This window comes from Lutjanus erythropterus, chromosome 15, assembly GCF_056507025.1.
Source record: "Lutjanus erythropterus isolate fLutEry1 chromosome 15, fLutEry1.hap2, whole genome shotgun sequence".
Taxonomy (NCBI): Eukaryota; Metazoa; Chordata; class Actinopteri; order Lutjaniformes; family Lutjanidae; genus Lutjanus; species Lutjanus erythropterus.
In genome coordinates this window covers 27,745,197-27,764,027 of record NC_139331.1, presented here as the reverse complement: position 1 = coordinate 27,764,027, position 18,831 = coordinate 27,745,197, and the positions used below count along the sequence as shown (strand labels likewise).

Here is an 18,831-nt window from a genome sequence, read left to right as displayed (position 1 = left end):
CTAGCTAGCGAATTATGTAGATTACCTTGCTAGTTACCTAGAGTTTTGTTAGCATTAGGTATCAGATATAACTAGCTAGGTAATGATAGATGTGGATTAGTTAGCTATTTAGCTTGTATTTTGCTAACATTGGGGTATAACATGTAACAAATTAGCAAACAATTTATGTAGATTATCTAGCTAGTTAGCTGGCATTGTACTAACATTAGGTATCAGATGTAACTAGCTAGCTAACAATTGATGTAGATCAGCTAGCTAGTTAGCTAGAGTTTCGTTAACATTAGGTATCAGATATAACTAGCTAGCCAATGATTTATGTAAATTAGCTAGCAAGTAGGCAAGTGTTTTGCTAACATTAGGTATCAGATGTAACTACGCAGCTAACAATTGGTGTAGATTAGCTAGCTAGTAAGCTAGCATTTTTCTAGCATTATCCAACTTAAGATGTGACTATATATCACTTTTTCTGTTTGCTGTGGTAGATTAGCTAGCTAGTTAGCTAACATCTGGCTAACATTAGCTAACTTGAGATGTGACCATAAGTCTTATAGTCATATGGTATATATTAACATATGTTATATGTAAGGGGTGGGGCTTAGGAAGGGTCAATTAAGAATTTCAGACCAGCATTGATTATAGCTACAGTATAATGTGTTTAAAAAGTCCCAAACAGCTTATTATCCAGCTATAAATCAAACTCCTGAACACTGTAACCAAAGTGAAGACAGTCCAATAAATTCCAGATATGACAGCCCAGATGTCAGCTGTGTCTTTGGAACATTTTTATCTTCTCCTCCCACAACCCTCTGCATGAAACATGTACAGCGAATGTGCCGTTGGGATGTTAAAGGGGTGTTAAACACGGGACGACGTCTGTGTCGTGTCTGTGGCTTTTTTTTTTTTTTTTTTATCATCTGGGCTTCACACGTGTAGAGACCACAATCCGTCAGAGGCATGTTTTGTGGTCCGCGTCCATGTGCATCACTGAAATTATCTGGTTAAAATGTTTATAAAATCTCACTTATTTCACACATTCAGAACACAAAAAAAAGGCTTGTAGCACAGTTCAGCCTCAGTCACCGTATAGTCAACACTATACATATGGTCTATCTGATGAAGCTATTCATTCATAATGGTAAGGCAACTTAATATGTGCTTGGATACAGGGGGAATGTACTGTTGCTGTGAAAGCTGATTGTGATTACTGGAGAAAAACAGAGCTTTCTGCAAGACTCATACCGGAGCAGCGTGTGCACCCGCGGTGAAACAGGACATACAGTATAATAATATGAAATGGCAGCTTGTATCAGCTTAGCAATGACTGAGAGAGCTGGCCTCCGAATAAGGCTGCGACATTCAAAAGGCAAACACAAATTTTAACATATAAATCATTTTAAATTTAAGATATGCGTTATGCTATAATACAGAAACATGATACAAAATAAGCCATCTCAAAACCACCAGTTATTCAGAGTTTGGTGCGTGTATTTAGTCGATTAAAAGTCCAGACGTTAAGTCGATTCTGTCGCCGTCGTTATGGACCCATTAGTGAGACTTTGGCCGAGCTACGTCCTTAAAAAGACCCTCGGATAACGTCGCCTCGCTCACAAAAGATGAAAATGAAGCACTTATGAAATATGCAGGAGTAAACCGTCTTCTCTGTATTTAAAAAACATCCGTCCTACAAAAGAGTGTGCAATCTTCCTTCAAGGCAGATCCAAGTCTTTATTTTAAGACTTTGGGGGTGTCTTCAGAGGGGAAGCCATCCCACAGAGAGAGTCTCCTTTCTTTTTTTCTTTTAAAAAAAAAAGGCAATTTATATCTTGTCTTGGCTGTTCGGAGACACTCTTCAATGCCGTAAACATTTGAGAAAAAGACAGAGTGATAAAGAGAGAAACTCAGAGAGCAGTCTTTTTTTGACACGTGCGAGACAGGAAGTACTGTAGTGCTGTGGTCACCCGGGTGATCGTTGAGTCCCGTGGGCCGATTAGCCTCCGTTCAAATGAGATGGTGCTGACCAGTGAGTTAATACCTGTTATTTCATACGACTCCACCGACACGGTTAGGACTGCACCTCCCTGGGCGCGCTCACCAATCGTGCCTCGCTGACCAGCCGGCGGGCGTGTCTCTCGTCCCGCACCCCGGCTTCCCACAAGCTGCTCTCTGTTAACATGGCGACGCGACTCAGCGTGTCGACTCCCGCCGCCGCCAGGGACGTGGTGTACATGGGCAGGCCGATGGAGGTGAGCCAATCAGAGACTGTGCTGATGTTACCTGAGGACAGGGGCTTCCGGCTCATCTCTGTCAAACCTCCAGAAGGGATCTGAGGGACACGATGAGGACAAAAGTTACAGTCTGAGGAGGACACTTCACTGAATAAACAGAAGGATCAAGAAACTTTGACAATGCAAGCCGTGTTCCTGCACAACCGATTTATTTTGCCACATCATGTAAAGATAGACTCGATTAAGAAAAGGTGTGGACTTAGACTTGACAAAATCAAAAAAGACTTGTAACTTTACTTGGGCTTAAACACCAACACTGTAAAAAAAATGAAAAAGTTGAGAACACTCAAAATTACAAGGCAACTCACCACTGTAGGTTTTCAAGTTTTGAGCCCAACTCAAACTCTTAAGTTTTGAAATAAACTTTTAAAAAAAAGTTTTGCTGACCTAAAATCATTAGGTTAAGATAATTTGCTTTTCTTCTTTAGATAAACTTGAGTCTCTGAGTTTTAGAAACTCAAAAAATTGTATTTTAAAAATTATTTGTCATTATTTGGGTGTCGGAATATAAAATGTTTTTAATTGAAAATATTAAAATATTAAACATTATTCACCTTTGCTACAATGTATTTATTTAATAATCTAAAGTACAATTTTGGGGGGTTTCTAAAACCAAAAGATTCAAGTTTATCTAAAGAAGAAAACTAAATTATCTCAACAAAAGATCACTAGTTGCGAAAACTTTTTGAGAAACTAAGAGTCTGTCGGGCTCAAAACTCAAAAATCTATTACAGTTAGTTGCCTTATTGAAATTTTGAGTTGTCTAAACTTTTTTTTTAACTACAGTGAATGACTCGTAACTTCACTTGGACTTGAGCAGTGATTATTTTCAGTTGTTTTAACAAACCCATTTTAACAAATAAATACAGTGTAGAAAAAAAAAAAAGTGGAGAAAACTCAATTTAAAGGCAACGTTCACTGGATTTGAGTTTTGAATACAAACAAATACAAACTCTTATGTTTTGAAATAAACTAAACTAAATAAACCAAAAACTGTTGGCAACAAATAAACCCCCCAAACTTGTGTTACTGCCCATGGCATCATGGGTAACTTGCACATCTGTAAAAGTGCCATTTAAGCTGAATACATGAAAAAGTACAGGCTGTGGAGCAACATATGCTGCCATCCAGACATCCCTGCTTATTTTAGCTTAAAAGATTTTGGAAGTAAGTGCAAAGACTTGAGACTCCGTTGTGACTTGTAAAACAGTGACTTGGTCCCATCTCTGCTATGAAGTTTTAAGTCACTTTAAAAGTACAGTTGTATCTCCACATTTACCCAGCTTGTCAGATATTAAAGCAGTATAATAATCACTGCTCCTCAGTGACGGCGCCAGCCCTGGGTGCAGGGAAATTACTGTCACAACCGGCCTATTTTCCAGCCTGCATTGTTACTTTCCAGGAAAGCCTCACTAAGCAGTTATATAGCTCTATAACTCCAGAAATTGCTGCGACATCATCTCCATTGATGCAAAGTTTTCAGGAAAATAAGTGTTGCTGCCTTACAGCCATGCGGTGCTGTTTGCGGAGCTCTCTGACTCGGAGCTGGTCCATGGTGGAGGCCACGTCCTTGACAGGCTGCTCCAAGTCCTCTGAGTAACGCTGCATCAGCGGCCGGGGGATGCCACACCGACCGTGCTGGAGGACGGAAGGGAAGAGAGGCATTAGACGTGGAAAAAGATGTTAGAGGAAGAAGACAGAAATAATTTTTAAAGACTTCTGAATGCATCAGAAAGCAGTGAATATTTAACCAGAGAGAGACTTAGAGGCAACATCAAGTGTGTTCACATAAAGGAGCATTTTTAATTTTTACACTCTGACGAGTCCATATTTCAGATTGTTTTTGGAAATCATGGACGTCTTGTCCTCTGGGCTGAAGAGCAGAAGGACCGTCCAGACTGTTATAAGCGGAAAGTTCAAAAGCCAGCATCTTTGAAGGGTTTGTGGGGGGCAGGGGGGGTGTCAGTGACCATGGCATCATGGGTAACTGTCACATTTGTGAAGGCACAATTTAAAAGATCAAACTCCTGTTTATTAAACCTTATAACAGTCCAGCCTCCTAAATTTTTTGTTAAATGTAGGCGTCGACTCTGTCAGATGAAAAATTTGACGTCTTATGAAGTTGACAAAATGCTATATTTTATAAATTTCACAGTCTAGTCGCAGTGAGTAGCCATTTTATTTTTTAAAGTTGCTCAGATTTCTCTTAATGCTGATCAAAATACTCATCTTTAAACCATAATTCTTATTTAGCTCTGATTTAGAAGGACTACAGAGTGTTATGCTTGAGACACATCTGATAGCAGTATTCCTGCACATCCCCTCATTCCCGTCTTTTTTAAACCAGGATGTGAGACAGGGGTCCTTAGGATATAGCTAACCATTTTTATGCCTGATTAATTCATGTTTTTGTAAAAATCTGACAGTTAATGGAAATTTGAGACAACATTGTCATAAAAAATCTATTTTTAAAGAAAGATGATTATAATAGAACATATTTCTTCCTATTTTATCAGTAGGTATTTTTACTTTTAGAGTTCTAAGGTTTTGAACATATTTTTCAATTGTTTGAATTTGTGAACTCAGATTCTGGACTGTTGAGTCACTGAAAACAGAGATCTGGTTGTTCATGACCGAATGAAGCAGATTAATGGCGAAACATTAAATCTTCTACCAAGGTAATGAGCACAATTCTTGGGGGAGTCAGAGAAATATGAAGACAAACTTCATATACTAGAAAATAGACAAAGTCCCATGTCCCATCATTATTTAGTATTATGTTCTGCCTCCTATACAAAACATCACCAAAAACATAATCCGTATTTTCACCGACACTGAAAGTTCTAGATCAGGTTTCGTATATTTCTGCTATTAGCATTTAACTGTATCTTGTTTTGGACCAATAAATGGGCAACAGATAAGGAGAGAGAAGAGGAAGGATACAGGATTTCCAAATTTGTCAGTTATTTCACGAGCATCGACGATGTGAAAGATAGAGCGGGGCACAAAAACCTCTGCTGAACTTTTCCACCATGTTCTCTTGTTCTCTGCCTCTTTTCTTTTTGTGTAGACACCTGGAGCGATGGCAGGTTTCCAGCGAGGCCTGGTTTTGGTTGGCCGAACCAGACCGGAGATCTTTTAAGGATGAAAAGGGTGGGTGGATGGAGGAACTGATCTCTCCGGAGAGCGGGATGGAGAGAAGGTCACACAAGCCTACCCTTCGTACTGCCTGGATTATATGAGGCCAGATGCCTTCGGGCAGCCAACAGTGAATTTCACGACGTACAATAATTTCATTTTACTCTCTCTCTCTTTTTATGCCTAGGGAAGGATCTTATTTGAAATTTCAGAACATCTGTGTCAGTAGATATCTGAGATTTGCTTTTGATAGCTTAGTTTCAGAATCATAAACATGTTTTTTCTGTTTAATAAAATATTGCAAACTTCTCAGAGCATCAGTGTTGAATCTTGTCTTAAAGGGGGGATAAAAGAAAGATTGTTAATTGTTGAGTTTCATTTTGCCTGCTGGCTCAGACTGTCAGTCAACAAAGCACCAATCAACCGAACCCAAAGCATCAATATCTGAGTACCTACAACACTATGAAAAAAGTTGAGAAAGGTTTTGAATCAAACTCAAATTCGTAAGTTTTGAAACAAACAAAAAAAAAAGTCTGGAGTTTCTAAAACTCATAGATTCAAGTTCATTAAAAGAGGAAATGTAAATTGCCTAACAATTTTAAAGTCTGCTAATTTCATTATTTATACCAGCAAATATCTCTTGAGATCAAAACCTAATATTTGTTAGCAACTTTTAAGGGATCAGTTTGTATGATTTAGTGGCACCAAGTGGTGAGGTTGCACATTGCTGCCACTGAATACTTCTCACCTCCAGTGTTGCCAGTTTGGGCAGTTTTCCTCCCAGCTGGGCTGTTTTAGTTGCACTGCGCAGGGTAAATTGGACTTGGGTGGGTAGTCTGGATTTACGCTGGTTTACAATGAGCTGGGCTGCTTTATAAATGCATTAGAAATGAAAAATCTATCTTTATAAACTGTATTCCTTAGTTTTGCAAAGACATTCTCTCACTTAGCACAACTTTTACGTAACTTTTTCATCATCCACTTGCAGCAAATCACAACATTACATCATCATTATTTGTTTGGCTTTTTGACAACACAGTATTGTGTGTACTGAGTCAGATAAAGCCTGTTACTTTTGTTATTCATATACCATCAGAAAATAGTTTCATAGTTGCGCAGTAGCTTCCTAGCTGCTCTCTAGTGCACTTGTGAACATTTGAATTGTTGTTTTATTATTATGTTCTATTGAAAAATCACTCACTATTCCTTATGAGTTCATTTGTAATGTTTATTATGGGTAATATTTGGGCGTTTTTGTGTGTGTGTGTGTGTTTTTTTAATCAATCTGGGCAGCTTTTGAGCCATTACTGGGCTGGAAAACATCAAACCAATCTGGCAACAATGCTCGCCTCACCCTCCTCTGCTAAGGACGTAGGAGAAGCTACGGCGGCTGCAAAACTCATGAAAAATGTGAAAAGCCGTATCATGAGTCAGTGTTTGGTTTGTCCGTTCTGGGGTTCTATAAAAACACGGCGGTGCAACACGGCAGTATCCACGGAGGTAGATTTAAAAGGGCTCATTCTAAGGTAACTTATGAATGTTATGTTCCATTTCTGCCACGTTCTGCTGTAAATCTTACACACTGGACCTTTAATACTTGGCTCTCCATGCTTGTGCAGGCTCAAACCCTACATGTTGCTACTGCAGCAGCAGAGCGCCTCTCATGTCTCTGCCAATCCACTTCTGTCTAATGAGAATCCAGCTGCGCGGTGCTGTGGTCTAACGCACTGTTTCTCACCTCATCTCCTCACGCCTCTGTGTGTGTGTGTGTGTGTGCGCGCGCGTGTGTTGTTTTCCTGCCAACGTCGGGGGCTCCGCCATGTTAAAGGGGCCCAGCCTGGGGTCTGAGGGTTTTATAACCCCGTCTGCCTTCAGTAAGATTCAGCCCATAAACTTAACAGTCTGAACCGCATCATAGTGGGACTCAGCCCACAGTCTTTCACTCAGCTCCAGGCAGCGTATTTATTATTACACACAAACACACACAAATGCTCTTGCATACAAAAAAAAGGCATCCGCACACAAAAAGAAGCACACAAACCTTAGACCGTATTAGTCTCTATTTTTAAACTAAACAAGTTCCAAAGCAAGCTGCTGATGTTGTTGGCCTTAACACAAAGTAATTTGGATCCAAGCTGCAGTCAAATTATGACTAAGTTAAGTTAGGCATGTTACGATGCTAAACTAAAAGAGCCTGACGCCAGACAAGTATAGCCCCGAGGTGTCTTGGAGCCCCATTTTCACATTAAGCATGGAAATATGACTTCATACGTATTCGCTATGTGCTGGCTAAGATGTGGTTTTTAACAGAATTCTTCGCCTCATCTTTCTATATATCTTTGAGAGTGTTTGTTTATTTTAATTATTAAGTTTCTGCTCCCGTTTTTGAAGTAAAAGATCTAAGACTTCTTCTGCGCGCACAAAAGACTTATTTCTCTGAAATCTGGTTCACAGATTTGTTAAAATCCGCGTCAGTGAGCAGCCCGTCTTTTCCAAGATAATCCATCCAGCAGACAGATGTGACATACAGTTAGTGATTAAACATCATGATTATTGCACAGGTGTGCAGTTTGATCCTGAAAAAAAGACATTTATGATAGAACGGCACGTTTTAGAGTGACCTTTTCTTGTGACTAGTCCAAGGCGCACCTGCGTCGTAATCATGCTGTTTAATCAGCATCTCTATATCATCTTGTTTGATCTTGAAAAATGAAGACATTCACTGCAGGCAGGACTGGAACATCTCTGAACCTACTGTCGCCCTGTTCAGTGGTAGCAAAAATTATGGACTGATGTAATTGATATTAAACAGGAGTTAATAAATGTTCATATTCCTCAAATATACACACAAGAACTACACAATATATTGTCACCTCAGCCTTTCACTCTGTAAAGAAGACAATACTTGGGAATTGGAAAAGCCATAAAGTGGACTGCTATAAAAAATATAACTAGCTAAAGGACTTCTTGGACTTATTATCAGTGGAAAGTGCCGCCTTAATTCTTAAAGACTCTGATAATGGGCTTGGAGCTCCATGGACTGTCATTAGAGAATATCTGAATAATAGAATAATAACCTGAGAATGAAGTATGATGAATGCATGCATGATTATAAGCAGGACCTGAACTGATGTAAGCTGTAGCTTATGGCTTTGATTTTGAGCAGATCAGTGGGAGTCGGAAAACTTCCCTATCATCATCATCATCCCCAATATTAACCTATAGACGAATCCAGCCACCACTTTTTGTGTTCCCCCATCCAGCAACGCCACCATTACTGCAGTGGCATGTCTTAGTGTCACTCTGTGTGTCTGTGTCTGTACGCACAAAACTGTCTGCAACCTACACGCCAAAAACAGGAAGATTTGTGCCTGGGATAGTACCAAGGTAAACAAGCTAACAGCTGTTACCAGTGATGTAGTCATTTTAATGCCAGAGCTCACCTCTCGATGTGCAAATATTCCACCAAAACAAGTTCCCCCTTGACACAGCAGCACTGCCCAAGACATTTGTGATTGGTTTAAAAAAATGCAAACAAGGTACCTTTCTGGACGACAATATTAACCTTCTTCAAATTTCCCATAGTAGTTAGACATAGGTTGTGTCAAAAGCAAGAAATAGATGTTGGAGAAAAAGAGGAAAAAATGTGAGCAGTACTGTGTAATATATTAAAAAAAAAAATGAAATCCCGTTTTCCATAGGTATTCAAAATTTTCAGGACCAAAGTCCGTTATGGACAGGTTCTTCCCGACTTCCGAGACATCCTTGTCAAAAGTAATGCTACATAAAAAGTAAAGGTAAAAGCAGAAAACTGTGCTTTCTTATGAAAGCTTGCATACTGTGGGGAGACGCCACTGCAGCAATGATGGCTTGTTTACTTAAGGTACTTCCCTGGATTCGTCTGTACACCTGCATGACCGCCTCTCCCAAAACCCCAGGTGAGCCTGGCTTTCCTGGGGCGCGGGGGGGGGGTACCTGATGTACTCCCACAGAAGAACTAAGCCTTCATTTTCAGTTTTAATGTCATATGTATTGTATGTTTTTAAAGGTGTCTTATGGTTTCTGTTGTTGTCATTGTCTTTCTTATCCTTCGGAAAATGAATGAATGAATGAATCACTTCTCACATCTAAACCTAACCAACCTACCCAACAAAATGACTGAGTAGTAGCTACTCAGAGGCAGAGTATGGTGGGTCATGACTTTGCCCTCCTGGGAAAAAAAGTTGGTGTCTGCAGCCCTATGTGAAATAGCCACAGTTCAGTGCCTAATAAATGTCTTTTTTGTGGATGGATTACCTTGGCAAAGAAGAAGTGCTCGCTAACAGGGATTTGTCAGCAAAATTTGAGAGAAACCTTTTCTGTGCAGAGAAATCTAAAGTTTTACTTCAAAGTGTTCATATTTTTGTTGAATGTTCAAATGTGTATCAAAAGTTCAGAATGATCAATTACTGAAGCAATAAAGTTTGGGAGTTTTTGTACTGCCAGCATCTGTTTGAAGTGTATAAGGACGTATCAACTGAATACAAATGGTGCGTCTGTGTTTTGAGTGAGGAGCTTTTCCTTGCCTTGTGTTTAGATTAATGACACTTTGCTAACCTTGTCGGAGTACGGCTCCTCTGTGAGATCGATGCCCTCTGCCTGCAGCCGTTGTTCCAGGAGGGTGAGCAGGTCGGGACTCATCTTGGCATGGGAAACCTTCCTTGCAACAGCCACCTTGCCTCCCAGATCTGACAGCCACGGAGGCTGCACTGCTGGCGGAGTGCCTGGCTCCTCGCCCATGGACGAGGCGGATGAGGTGGCACAGGGGCTGGCGGGGGTGCTCGGAGTCTTGGCAGGCAGAGCGGGGGCACTCGGGCTGCTGCTGCTGCTGCTACGGATTATGGGGCTACTGGGGTGGGAACGGGTGAGGGAGTGGGTAGGGGAGGGAGCGGGAGACGGCGAGGAAGGCAGGGAGAGAGGAGGGTGACGTAGGCCGTTGGCGAGTCTTTCCTTGGACTTCTTGGCAGGAACAGGAGGAGGGACTGGAGGCTTTTTGGGGTGAGTCCGGATGACCCTCTCCCCACTTGACTCAGGGGGACTTGGGGTAGGACTGGAGAGCTGCTCTGGAAGGTTGGGGGACTGGGTCGTGCGACAAGGTGGGCGGAGAGGCAGCTGGGAGGGAACGGGCGGTCTGTCGGCCCTTCCTTTTGGGCTCACAGGTGGAGTCCCATTCTGCGCCGGGGAACCTTCCTCTTTACAGACCTTTGAGGGGCTGCTGTTGTCTGATTTGGGTCCTTCCTTGGTGAGTTTAAGCTCCACACCCAGATCCTTCTGCTCAAAGTTTTCCTCCCAGTGCAGATCTCCGAGAGAGTGGGAGCGTTTCCAGGGTCCAGTGGGCTGCGGGGGCCCATCCAGGTCCTCGCAGCTGCGGCTGGCCGGGATTGGGGACCGTCTCTGGGCTCTGCGCAGCCCCAGGAGGTTGAAGCCCTTCAGAGAGGGTTTGATGAAGAAGCTTTTTGGGAACTTTGTGCGCTGGTTCTTGGTGTTCTGTTGCAGAGCCTCAGTGGAGAGGGTCATGGGCAGTGTGGGGTAGTCTGGAGACTGGAGGCCTGCTGAGGAACGACTGGAACGAGAAGCCTTTCTGCTCTTACCTGCAAAATAAAAACATTCATCCTCTTAATCATGAGATTTTGACAAGTTCAACTCCAAATACACCAAATTCTTTCACAGTTTAAAGTGTTTTCTCTCTTTTGTAAAAGTGGGAACAGGGAATAGGTCACTCTTCAGCTGCCTACAACCATGTCCCCAGTAAAGGGATTGTTTGGATTATTTGATGCCAGTTTGTATGATTTAATTATAGATGGTCACTGTATTAACTACAGTAGATACTAGTTGACACCCCCCCCACTAGCATGGAAGCTAACACTGCATGAAAAGATTTTCAGCCCAATAAATGTCCACAGACATCACTAATTCACAGCAGTCCATGGCTGTTTATACACAGCCTGTGGAGTTTGACTGTAGACACAACCAAACTCCAGACTCCCTGGTGTACCACTGCCTCAATCTGTTAGTTTATTTGTGTTACTGTGGGACTATGGTGAATGCAAACTATCCTTTTAAAACACCAGTCACCCATTAACACAAACAAACTGAAAAAAATTGAGGCAACAGCAGACCAAAAACCCCCATGTTCTCCTATATGGTCCTATATAATGCCGGTTTCCTGCTGAAAAAGGCTGTCTGATGGCAAGGTGAAACGGTGAAAATATTCTAAATATAGCATACACTTAAACTGATATTGATTTTTTTCAGGTGGACCTTTTTTAAGTGGCTAAAATACCTTTAGCTCTTAACCCTGTCCACAGCAAAGATTGTAATCAGAACTATCCCTTGATATAATGTTATAACATCCATATTAATAAAATGCCTGCGATATACTTTGGCTGCTTTTTCGTCCGCACTGTTTTCCTTTATTTATGTTTCTTTTGATTGCTGCGGATTTTGCTACAGAAAAGGAAGGGACACAGTATCTATGACAAGAGTGACATGATACATAAACAGTCTGGATCATGCATGTTTGCATCACTGCAGCACACGTTCACAACTTATTCTTAATGAGTGTGCCAGACCCGAGTTGTTTGAAAAACATTCGTATTGTTCGAGGCTTATCTGCAATCCACACAGTCAAAATTAGACAAATGTTTATGGAGAAGGGGTGGAGTAGTGCCACTGGGATAAGATAAGCTCTTTGACTCATGACCAAACTGGCCGATTTGTTGTTGTCGTCATAGCAGCAATTCCAAATACAGATATCTGGACGGGACGGTTCAGAAAACACTGGAACAAAAGGCTGAAGCAACTTACCATCTATCCTCTGGCTTACAGAGCAGAATGGATGCATGAAATGGATGAGTGCCACAGAGTGCGGCCTGCCAAAGAGTTTAAATGGTTGGATGACAGGAAGAAGTTCAATAGATGGAATGTCATGAAATATCCTAACGGTTCCCAGAAACGGAATAAAAAAGTTTAAGCATATTGGTGTCTGCGATGGCCAATTAGATACGAGAGATTACAATAACTTAAATTACACGACAGTTCCAAGAAATACTATTTACTTTAATTACTACAGTATGTTAATTTTCATCAGAAAATCAGATAAAATCTGAGCAGAGCAGACGTCTGCTGACTGTCTGATAAAACACACTGAAAAATAACTCAATGCAAGCTAAGAGTGTGGGGCTATTTATTAATAAGAGTGCACTTTGTCAAGTAAGGCATGACTCACAATGATTTTACACATGAATTATTACAGGATGTATCATGAAATTCTGCTGCTCACCACAAAAAAATAATTAAGTCACTATGACTTAATGGGGTATGCATGTTTATGCATTTTCTAATAGATGTCCTTGTGTTGTTCTTTCACAAAAAGTAGAAAGTAGACGTGTAAAAAAAAAAAAATGGCTGGGATAACACTGCAGCTACACCAAACCAGACTTCCTGGAAGGAAAAATTCCCCTTTCTAAAGAAAACATTTATAGCAAAGAGGCATGCGTTTTGTAAAATCTACCACGTCGATTTTGCTTTGGCACAGAAAAAAAATAAATGAAAGAAAGAAAACTGATGAATAAGTCGCCCCCATTTCAGAGGGGCGACTTATTCTGCATTCTTTCCTGTAAATAAGAAGTAAAATTGAAAGTAATTTTAAAAAATGCAGTTGCAGTGTCATTTATGCTCATTTAAGTTTAAAGTCACCAAAATGCAGTAAACAAAGTCTCTGAAATGCAGATTTTTATGTCTAGAAATCCTCAAAGTTGGCAAGTATGGTCTGAAATCATGTCTGAGTATTTGGAATCCAGCTAATTTGATTGCATATCAATTGAACATGAATTAACATTCCTTAACCGATAATATATTAACGTTGAGCTAAGTTAGTGGTGAGCAACATGGATGCATTACATCAGTGGTTCTCAAACTGTGGTGCGGGCCCCCCTGGTGGGGCACAGAGCCACTGCATGTGGGGTGCGGATGACCAGGGTAAAACCATGGAGTAAAACTAATCATTTATGCAGGGGAAACAAACAAACAAGAGTTTGCTGATGCAATTCTTCAGAATTTTATCACACCCAAATTCAACACGGACCTTTTTGTATTTGTCGCTTCCCGGATCAATGTCAACGAATGATTCAATTTAATTTAAGAAATTGTAGGGTGGGCGGCGGAACTTTTTCCAGCTTCTGAATTGAGCGGAAAGTTTGAGACCCCCAGCTTTAAATCATCATGAGTCATGCCTTCGTTAAATGTATGATTTGTTGCCGTTTTTGCAGGAGAAGGCACTTACCCTAATTGTTGCAACTGAACATAGGCCTACTCTGAAGCTCGGAGGGTAGATTGATCGGTTTTATTGATTCAGAGAAGAACCTTTTTCAATTTAGTGCGTCAAAATGTGTTTGATTTTGATGGTTATATATTTTATGGACCGCTAAAACACAGTGTGGCACTGTTTCCTTTGTTGTTGCCTGTTCTTGTGATAAATGTAAAAATAATGAATCCTAAAGACCATCAATGTGCAAATTGAGCATTTTCTTGAAATCTTTGTATTTGTTTGTATTGAAATAAACACATGTGAACATGTGAAAATTAAACCCATTTTTGTATTATGATGATCAATGACTGATTATCATCGTTAACCACTTTTTACTAAACTGACTAATGTCACTACATTAATGTATGCACATGAAAATGATGAATGACCACTGATAGATTACAGAAGTCATTACTACATGTAGTTATAGCAGAAAAACTGATCAGACGCATGTATGTTAAAGGGACAGTTCACCCCAAAATCAAAAATTCATACTTTTCCTCTGGCATGTTGGGTTATTTATCCAATAAGATCGTTTTGATGTGGAAAGAAAGTACTTAACTTGAGTTAAAGGGTCATGATTTCTTCAAAGAGACATTACTTTTTATTTTATCTCCAAACCTCTGCAACACAGACCAAAACAATCTAGATGGATAAATAGAAGTACAGGTCAGATGTAAAATATTCATTTTTAATTGGGGTCAACTCTCCCTTTAAAGAAAGGTCTATTGATTAAAATAAAAGCATACATTCGGGGCTCTACAGTGACATTTTTCCCCCCACAAAAAGGAGAAAGTTTGAAAGACAGAGTCTGCAAATGATTTTTTAATTCCTTTCTATTATTTAACTGAAATGTTTTCCTTTGCCAGTTCTCTACACTAATAAATATTCATAAATATCCATTAATATACAGCAACATATTCATGATTTTATGAATTTGCAACAGTAGAAGAACTGTGGAACCCCGAAACTTCAAGAGGAAATGTTTACTAAACGTTATGCAGCTGGTTAAACGTTAAGTGTTTAGTGGCATGGCAGGAAAAAACAGACAGGGAAAAAAAAGGAGACGAAACATAAAAATAAAGCAAGCAGCAGAGTCCTTTTTTTGTTTTTTAAAGAAGTGGCTTTTATTCCACAACTTAAATCTCTACTGTGGCAGATTGCACGCTTTTTACTGCTGAACCTGAATAACACGTAACACACATAAAGGGGAAACCCAGCAGTTACACTGGAACCCAAACAGTTATAGAGAGAAGACAAGAAGTTTGACAAAGCAGTGAATTATGAGTTATGGAGCTGTTAAAAAGAATGTAGGAAAAAGAAAGCATACAGTCTTATGCAGCAGGAGAGAGCAAAAATAAAACAAAAATCTCACAAATAAGACCTCAATAATCAGAACTCTCTTACAATCTATGCACTACAATTTAAAAATATTTTCATCCACGTTTTTTTTTTTTTTTTAGGCACATACTGTCGGATTGTTTGTGCAATATGGTCACTATAAACACAACGAAAGTGACAAACTGAAATGGTATGAAGATGGCAGCTGTGATAGTACATGTTTTAAATCAGCCTACAGAATCACCACTGCAAAGAAACAGGCATTTATTCACATGCTACTCCTCAAGCTCTTTTTTTTCTCTATTAAAACACTTAAACCAAATACTCTCTGGGCCCATAATCATCCTCCCGATATCCTTCTATCATCATCAGCCTCGCATCCACAGGTGGGAGAGCTGGGAGTCCATGACTGGGCAGTGAGTTTGTTCTCATCAGAACAGTTCTGTGCTTTGGGGAGAACCTCTCCCTCTGTGCTCCCAGCACTGAGGGGTGGACTAGGCTTAGTGGTCTTGGACCTGGCTTCCTCTCTGCTACAACTGGACTTTGGCACGGACGATACAGAACGCCTACGAGATGGAAAGAGCGGTGAAGAGAGCGAAGTGACAGGACAGAAAAAGTTGTTAAGACCCATACACTCTTAGAAATAAGGGTTCCATGTGGGTTCTTCCTGAAGGTCAGGGGTTCTAACCAGAACCATTTGAGTTTTAAGGGTTCATCAAGGCTTCTTTGAAAGACTAAGGGTTTTATTAAGAACATTTTTCATCCAATGAACCAAGGGTACTTTGTATCACAATAAAAACGGGTTCTTGGTAGAACCCCCTGCATGGGTCCTAGATACCACCCTGGTAATATAAAAGGCCTGATGTTCTACCCAGAACTATTTGGTTCTGAAGAACCTTTTTGTGAAGAAAGACTTTGTCAAGGGTTTTTTGTCCAATGAACCAGTTTGTCAAGGGTTCTATGTGTCATAATAAAAAGGGTTCTCAGTAGGACCACGTAGGTGGGTTCTAGATAAAACCCTTGGAAGATAAAAAGGTTATCCCCAAGAAAGTGTTCTGGGTGGAACCACTACACCATTTAAGTGTAGGGTTCTTTAGAGGTTCTGGGTGAAACCCTTCACAGATAGGTAGAACTCTCAAAGCAGGACTGATAAAAAGGTTCTACCAGGAACCAAAAAAGGTTCTCCAAACCAAAGAACACTTTACGGTCCTTTGTATCATACTACAAAAGGGCTCTTGGTAGAACCCTTTTCCACAAACGCCACCATAACTTTGAACTGTTCTGAGCATTTCCACCAAAAATAAACTGGTTCAGAACCTGAAAAGTTGGTTCACAACTGTAACCAAACAAATCACAGGTTCCAGGTCAAGAACCAGAGCTTATTTGGTGGAAAAGGGCCCTCTGTGGGTTCTAGATAAAACCCTTGGAGTATACTGTAAAAAGGTTACAGGTAGAGCCGCCTGGGTGAGTTCTTCTTAGCGCCCGAGGAAAATGGAAAGGTTCTGGATAGAACTCTCAGGGTTCTGGGAGGGACATTACACCACAGAAGGGTTCTCTGTCGAGCCTCTCATAGGGGACGGGTTCTAGTTAGCACCTTTATTTCTAAGAGTGCAGAGGGGTAAAGGTGTGAGGTTTTGGGGCAGCTGAAAGGAGCTGTTTGATTGGCAGACGCTGGTCCAGAGGAGTGAGATGGGTGAGGTGTTGCATGGCGAGAGATGGAGCAGAGGTGGAGGCCCACAGAAGGGAAAAAGGTGAAGGAGTCACTGCGGCACTACAGCAGGGCTAGACTAGACCAAGACTGGGTCTTCACAGGGTCTACGGTCCCAGCAGGCCGTGGGTAATGGCGATCTAGACTACGCAAAGCTGTCATTACCATTCTCCAGGTTCTCATTGCTCTCGTAGCAGCCGGAGTCTCGCGGGGAGTCTCCCACCAGGCCCCGACCCTCGGACAGCAGCTTCTCCTGGGAGCCCGACAGGCCGCTGCGCTCTGGATCGCTGCTGCCTGCAAACACAAAGACACGCAGAAAACAGAAACATCATCAACATTAGGGTTGAATCAGGTCTATCACACTTTGTTGGAAGGACGTGCAAAGTCCTTCTGCTGATTGCTGAGTTTAAGAGATGTCTGCAGGCCTTTTCTTTGAAAATATGAAGCTACTACAAGGACTTTTTAACTTGTTACGAAACAGTCTCAGTTTATTACTGATGCCACAATATGACCCACATAGGTTAACAAGAGTATCTGTGAGAGGATTAGATATTTCTGTATAGTTATTAATCCCTGCCACTGGGTTGGATTCTCCTTGAAATCAGATAAACAAGCCTGTGTTTCCCAGACAAAGTTACAGTGAGTAGTGTGCTAGCCAATTAAAAAGAGGCAGGAGGAGATTTTAATTTAGATAATTAAATTTTTACTGTTATATTTTGTGACTATTAATGTGAAAACACTGCTGTTTTTGTCTACAGGGGCCTCCAAAATCAGCAAAAATATGAAAGGTTATCGTAGTAGCTTTAACACATACAATGAAAGAGAAATCAGGCAAATTTCACCAGAAGAATAACTGATTGTTGAGTCTCATCCACAGGAAATACCATCCTGAGCGCAGCAAAATAATGAGAAAATAAGAAGGTGCAGGTGGAGGGTGGGGTCTCTGTGGATGCAGGCACCGCTACACACTTCTGACGGATCGTGGTTGATACAGAGGGATTGTTTTCATATGAGTCTATGCATTGTTTTTATGGGATCTCCCTGCATAGTTTGCCTTTAAAATCCTGGAAGGGGAGCAGATTTTGGTGAGAATTCCCAGTTATCAACAGGATTCCGGTCTTTAACTCTCATTAAAATACAGATGTGACACATCTGTTATACAGCAAGGGAGCTTGAGAGTCTGAATGATCACCTATGATGATTCTACCTGGAAGTCTATGTACTATATCTATTCAAGGTGTACAGGGTTTTTTTTGTGTGTCTACTTACTGTCATACTCCTGCAGCAGCTCTACAGCGGTGAGCAGCACGGCTCTGTGCTGAGGATCTCTGATGTTCAGCTCATCCAGGTCCTCCTCCTCCAGCAGCTTGAACGTGTCCAGGTCCTCGTAGCCGTTGAACAGGAAAGTGGGCATGTGCTCCTGCAGGACAGAAACGTCATGTTTCTTTTGAAAAGCTAAGAACGATGGTGTCTAAAGAGAGGTTACAAAATACACTAGACTAAAGAAAAATAAACTCTGGATCTGAGTCATGGGACCAGGGACAAAAACAACTATAGGGTAAGAGGATAATATACGTAAAGTGCAAACATAAGTGGGTACACACTTGTCATCTGCTCATTATTTTCCCATTTACATTGTGTATTTTTAAACCACTGGTGGGCCAAATCTAAACTGCTATTTTGCTTTTTAGATCACTTTAAGCCCTGGCTAATTCAGTTGTGGTCAGGCTTTGGGGAATAATGGATCACATGTGACGGGACAACATAATTAGAATGCAGGTAAACTGTAGGTAACTGTACTCCAATACAGTTACAGAAAAAAAGACATAATTGCATTATCTTGTTTTGCAACCACAGAAGAGGAACAACAACGCAGTACAGGGCAACCAACCGCTAACGTTAGTTACACAAAACAACTGCTCATGTTAGCTACACAGACCAACTGCTAACTATGCAGACCGACAGCTAACATTAGTTCCATAAAAAAAATGCTAACATTAGCTACACAGACC

At 40.9% G+C, this 18,831-nt stretch overlaps 1 protein-coding gene across 2 annotated transcripts in view; it reads right to left on the bottom strand.

Moving 5' to 3' along the window:
- Positions 1 to 384: 384 nt before the first annotated feature.
- The window catches only part of sash1a (SAM and SH3 domain containing 1a), a 271,869-nt gene continuing 253,422 nt past the window's right edge, over positions 385 to 18,831 (bottom strand). For both annotated transcript variants that reach the window (XM_084736840.1, XM_084736841.1), the window contains exons 16-20: positions 18,089 to 18,239; positions 16,985 to 17,113; positions 10,020 to 11,053; positions 3,792 to 3,923; positions 385 to 2,323 (exon numbers count right to left, since the gene is read on the bottom strand). In XM_084736840.1, the coding sequence (XP_084592966.1) occupies positions 2,063 to 2,323; positions 3,792 to 3,923; positions 10,020 to 11,053; positions 16,985 to 17,113; positions 18,089 to 18,239 (1,707 nt within the window). In that variant the 3' untranslated portion in view covers positions 385 to 2,062. The remainder of the gene's footprint in view (positions 2,324 to 3,791; positions 3,924 to 10,019; positions 11,054 to 16,984; positions 17,114 to 18,088; positions 18,240 to 18,831) is intronic.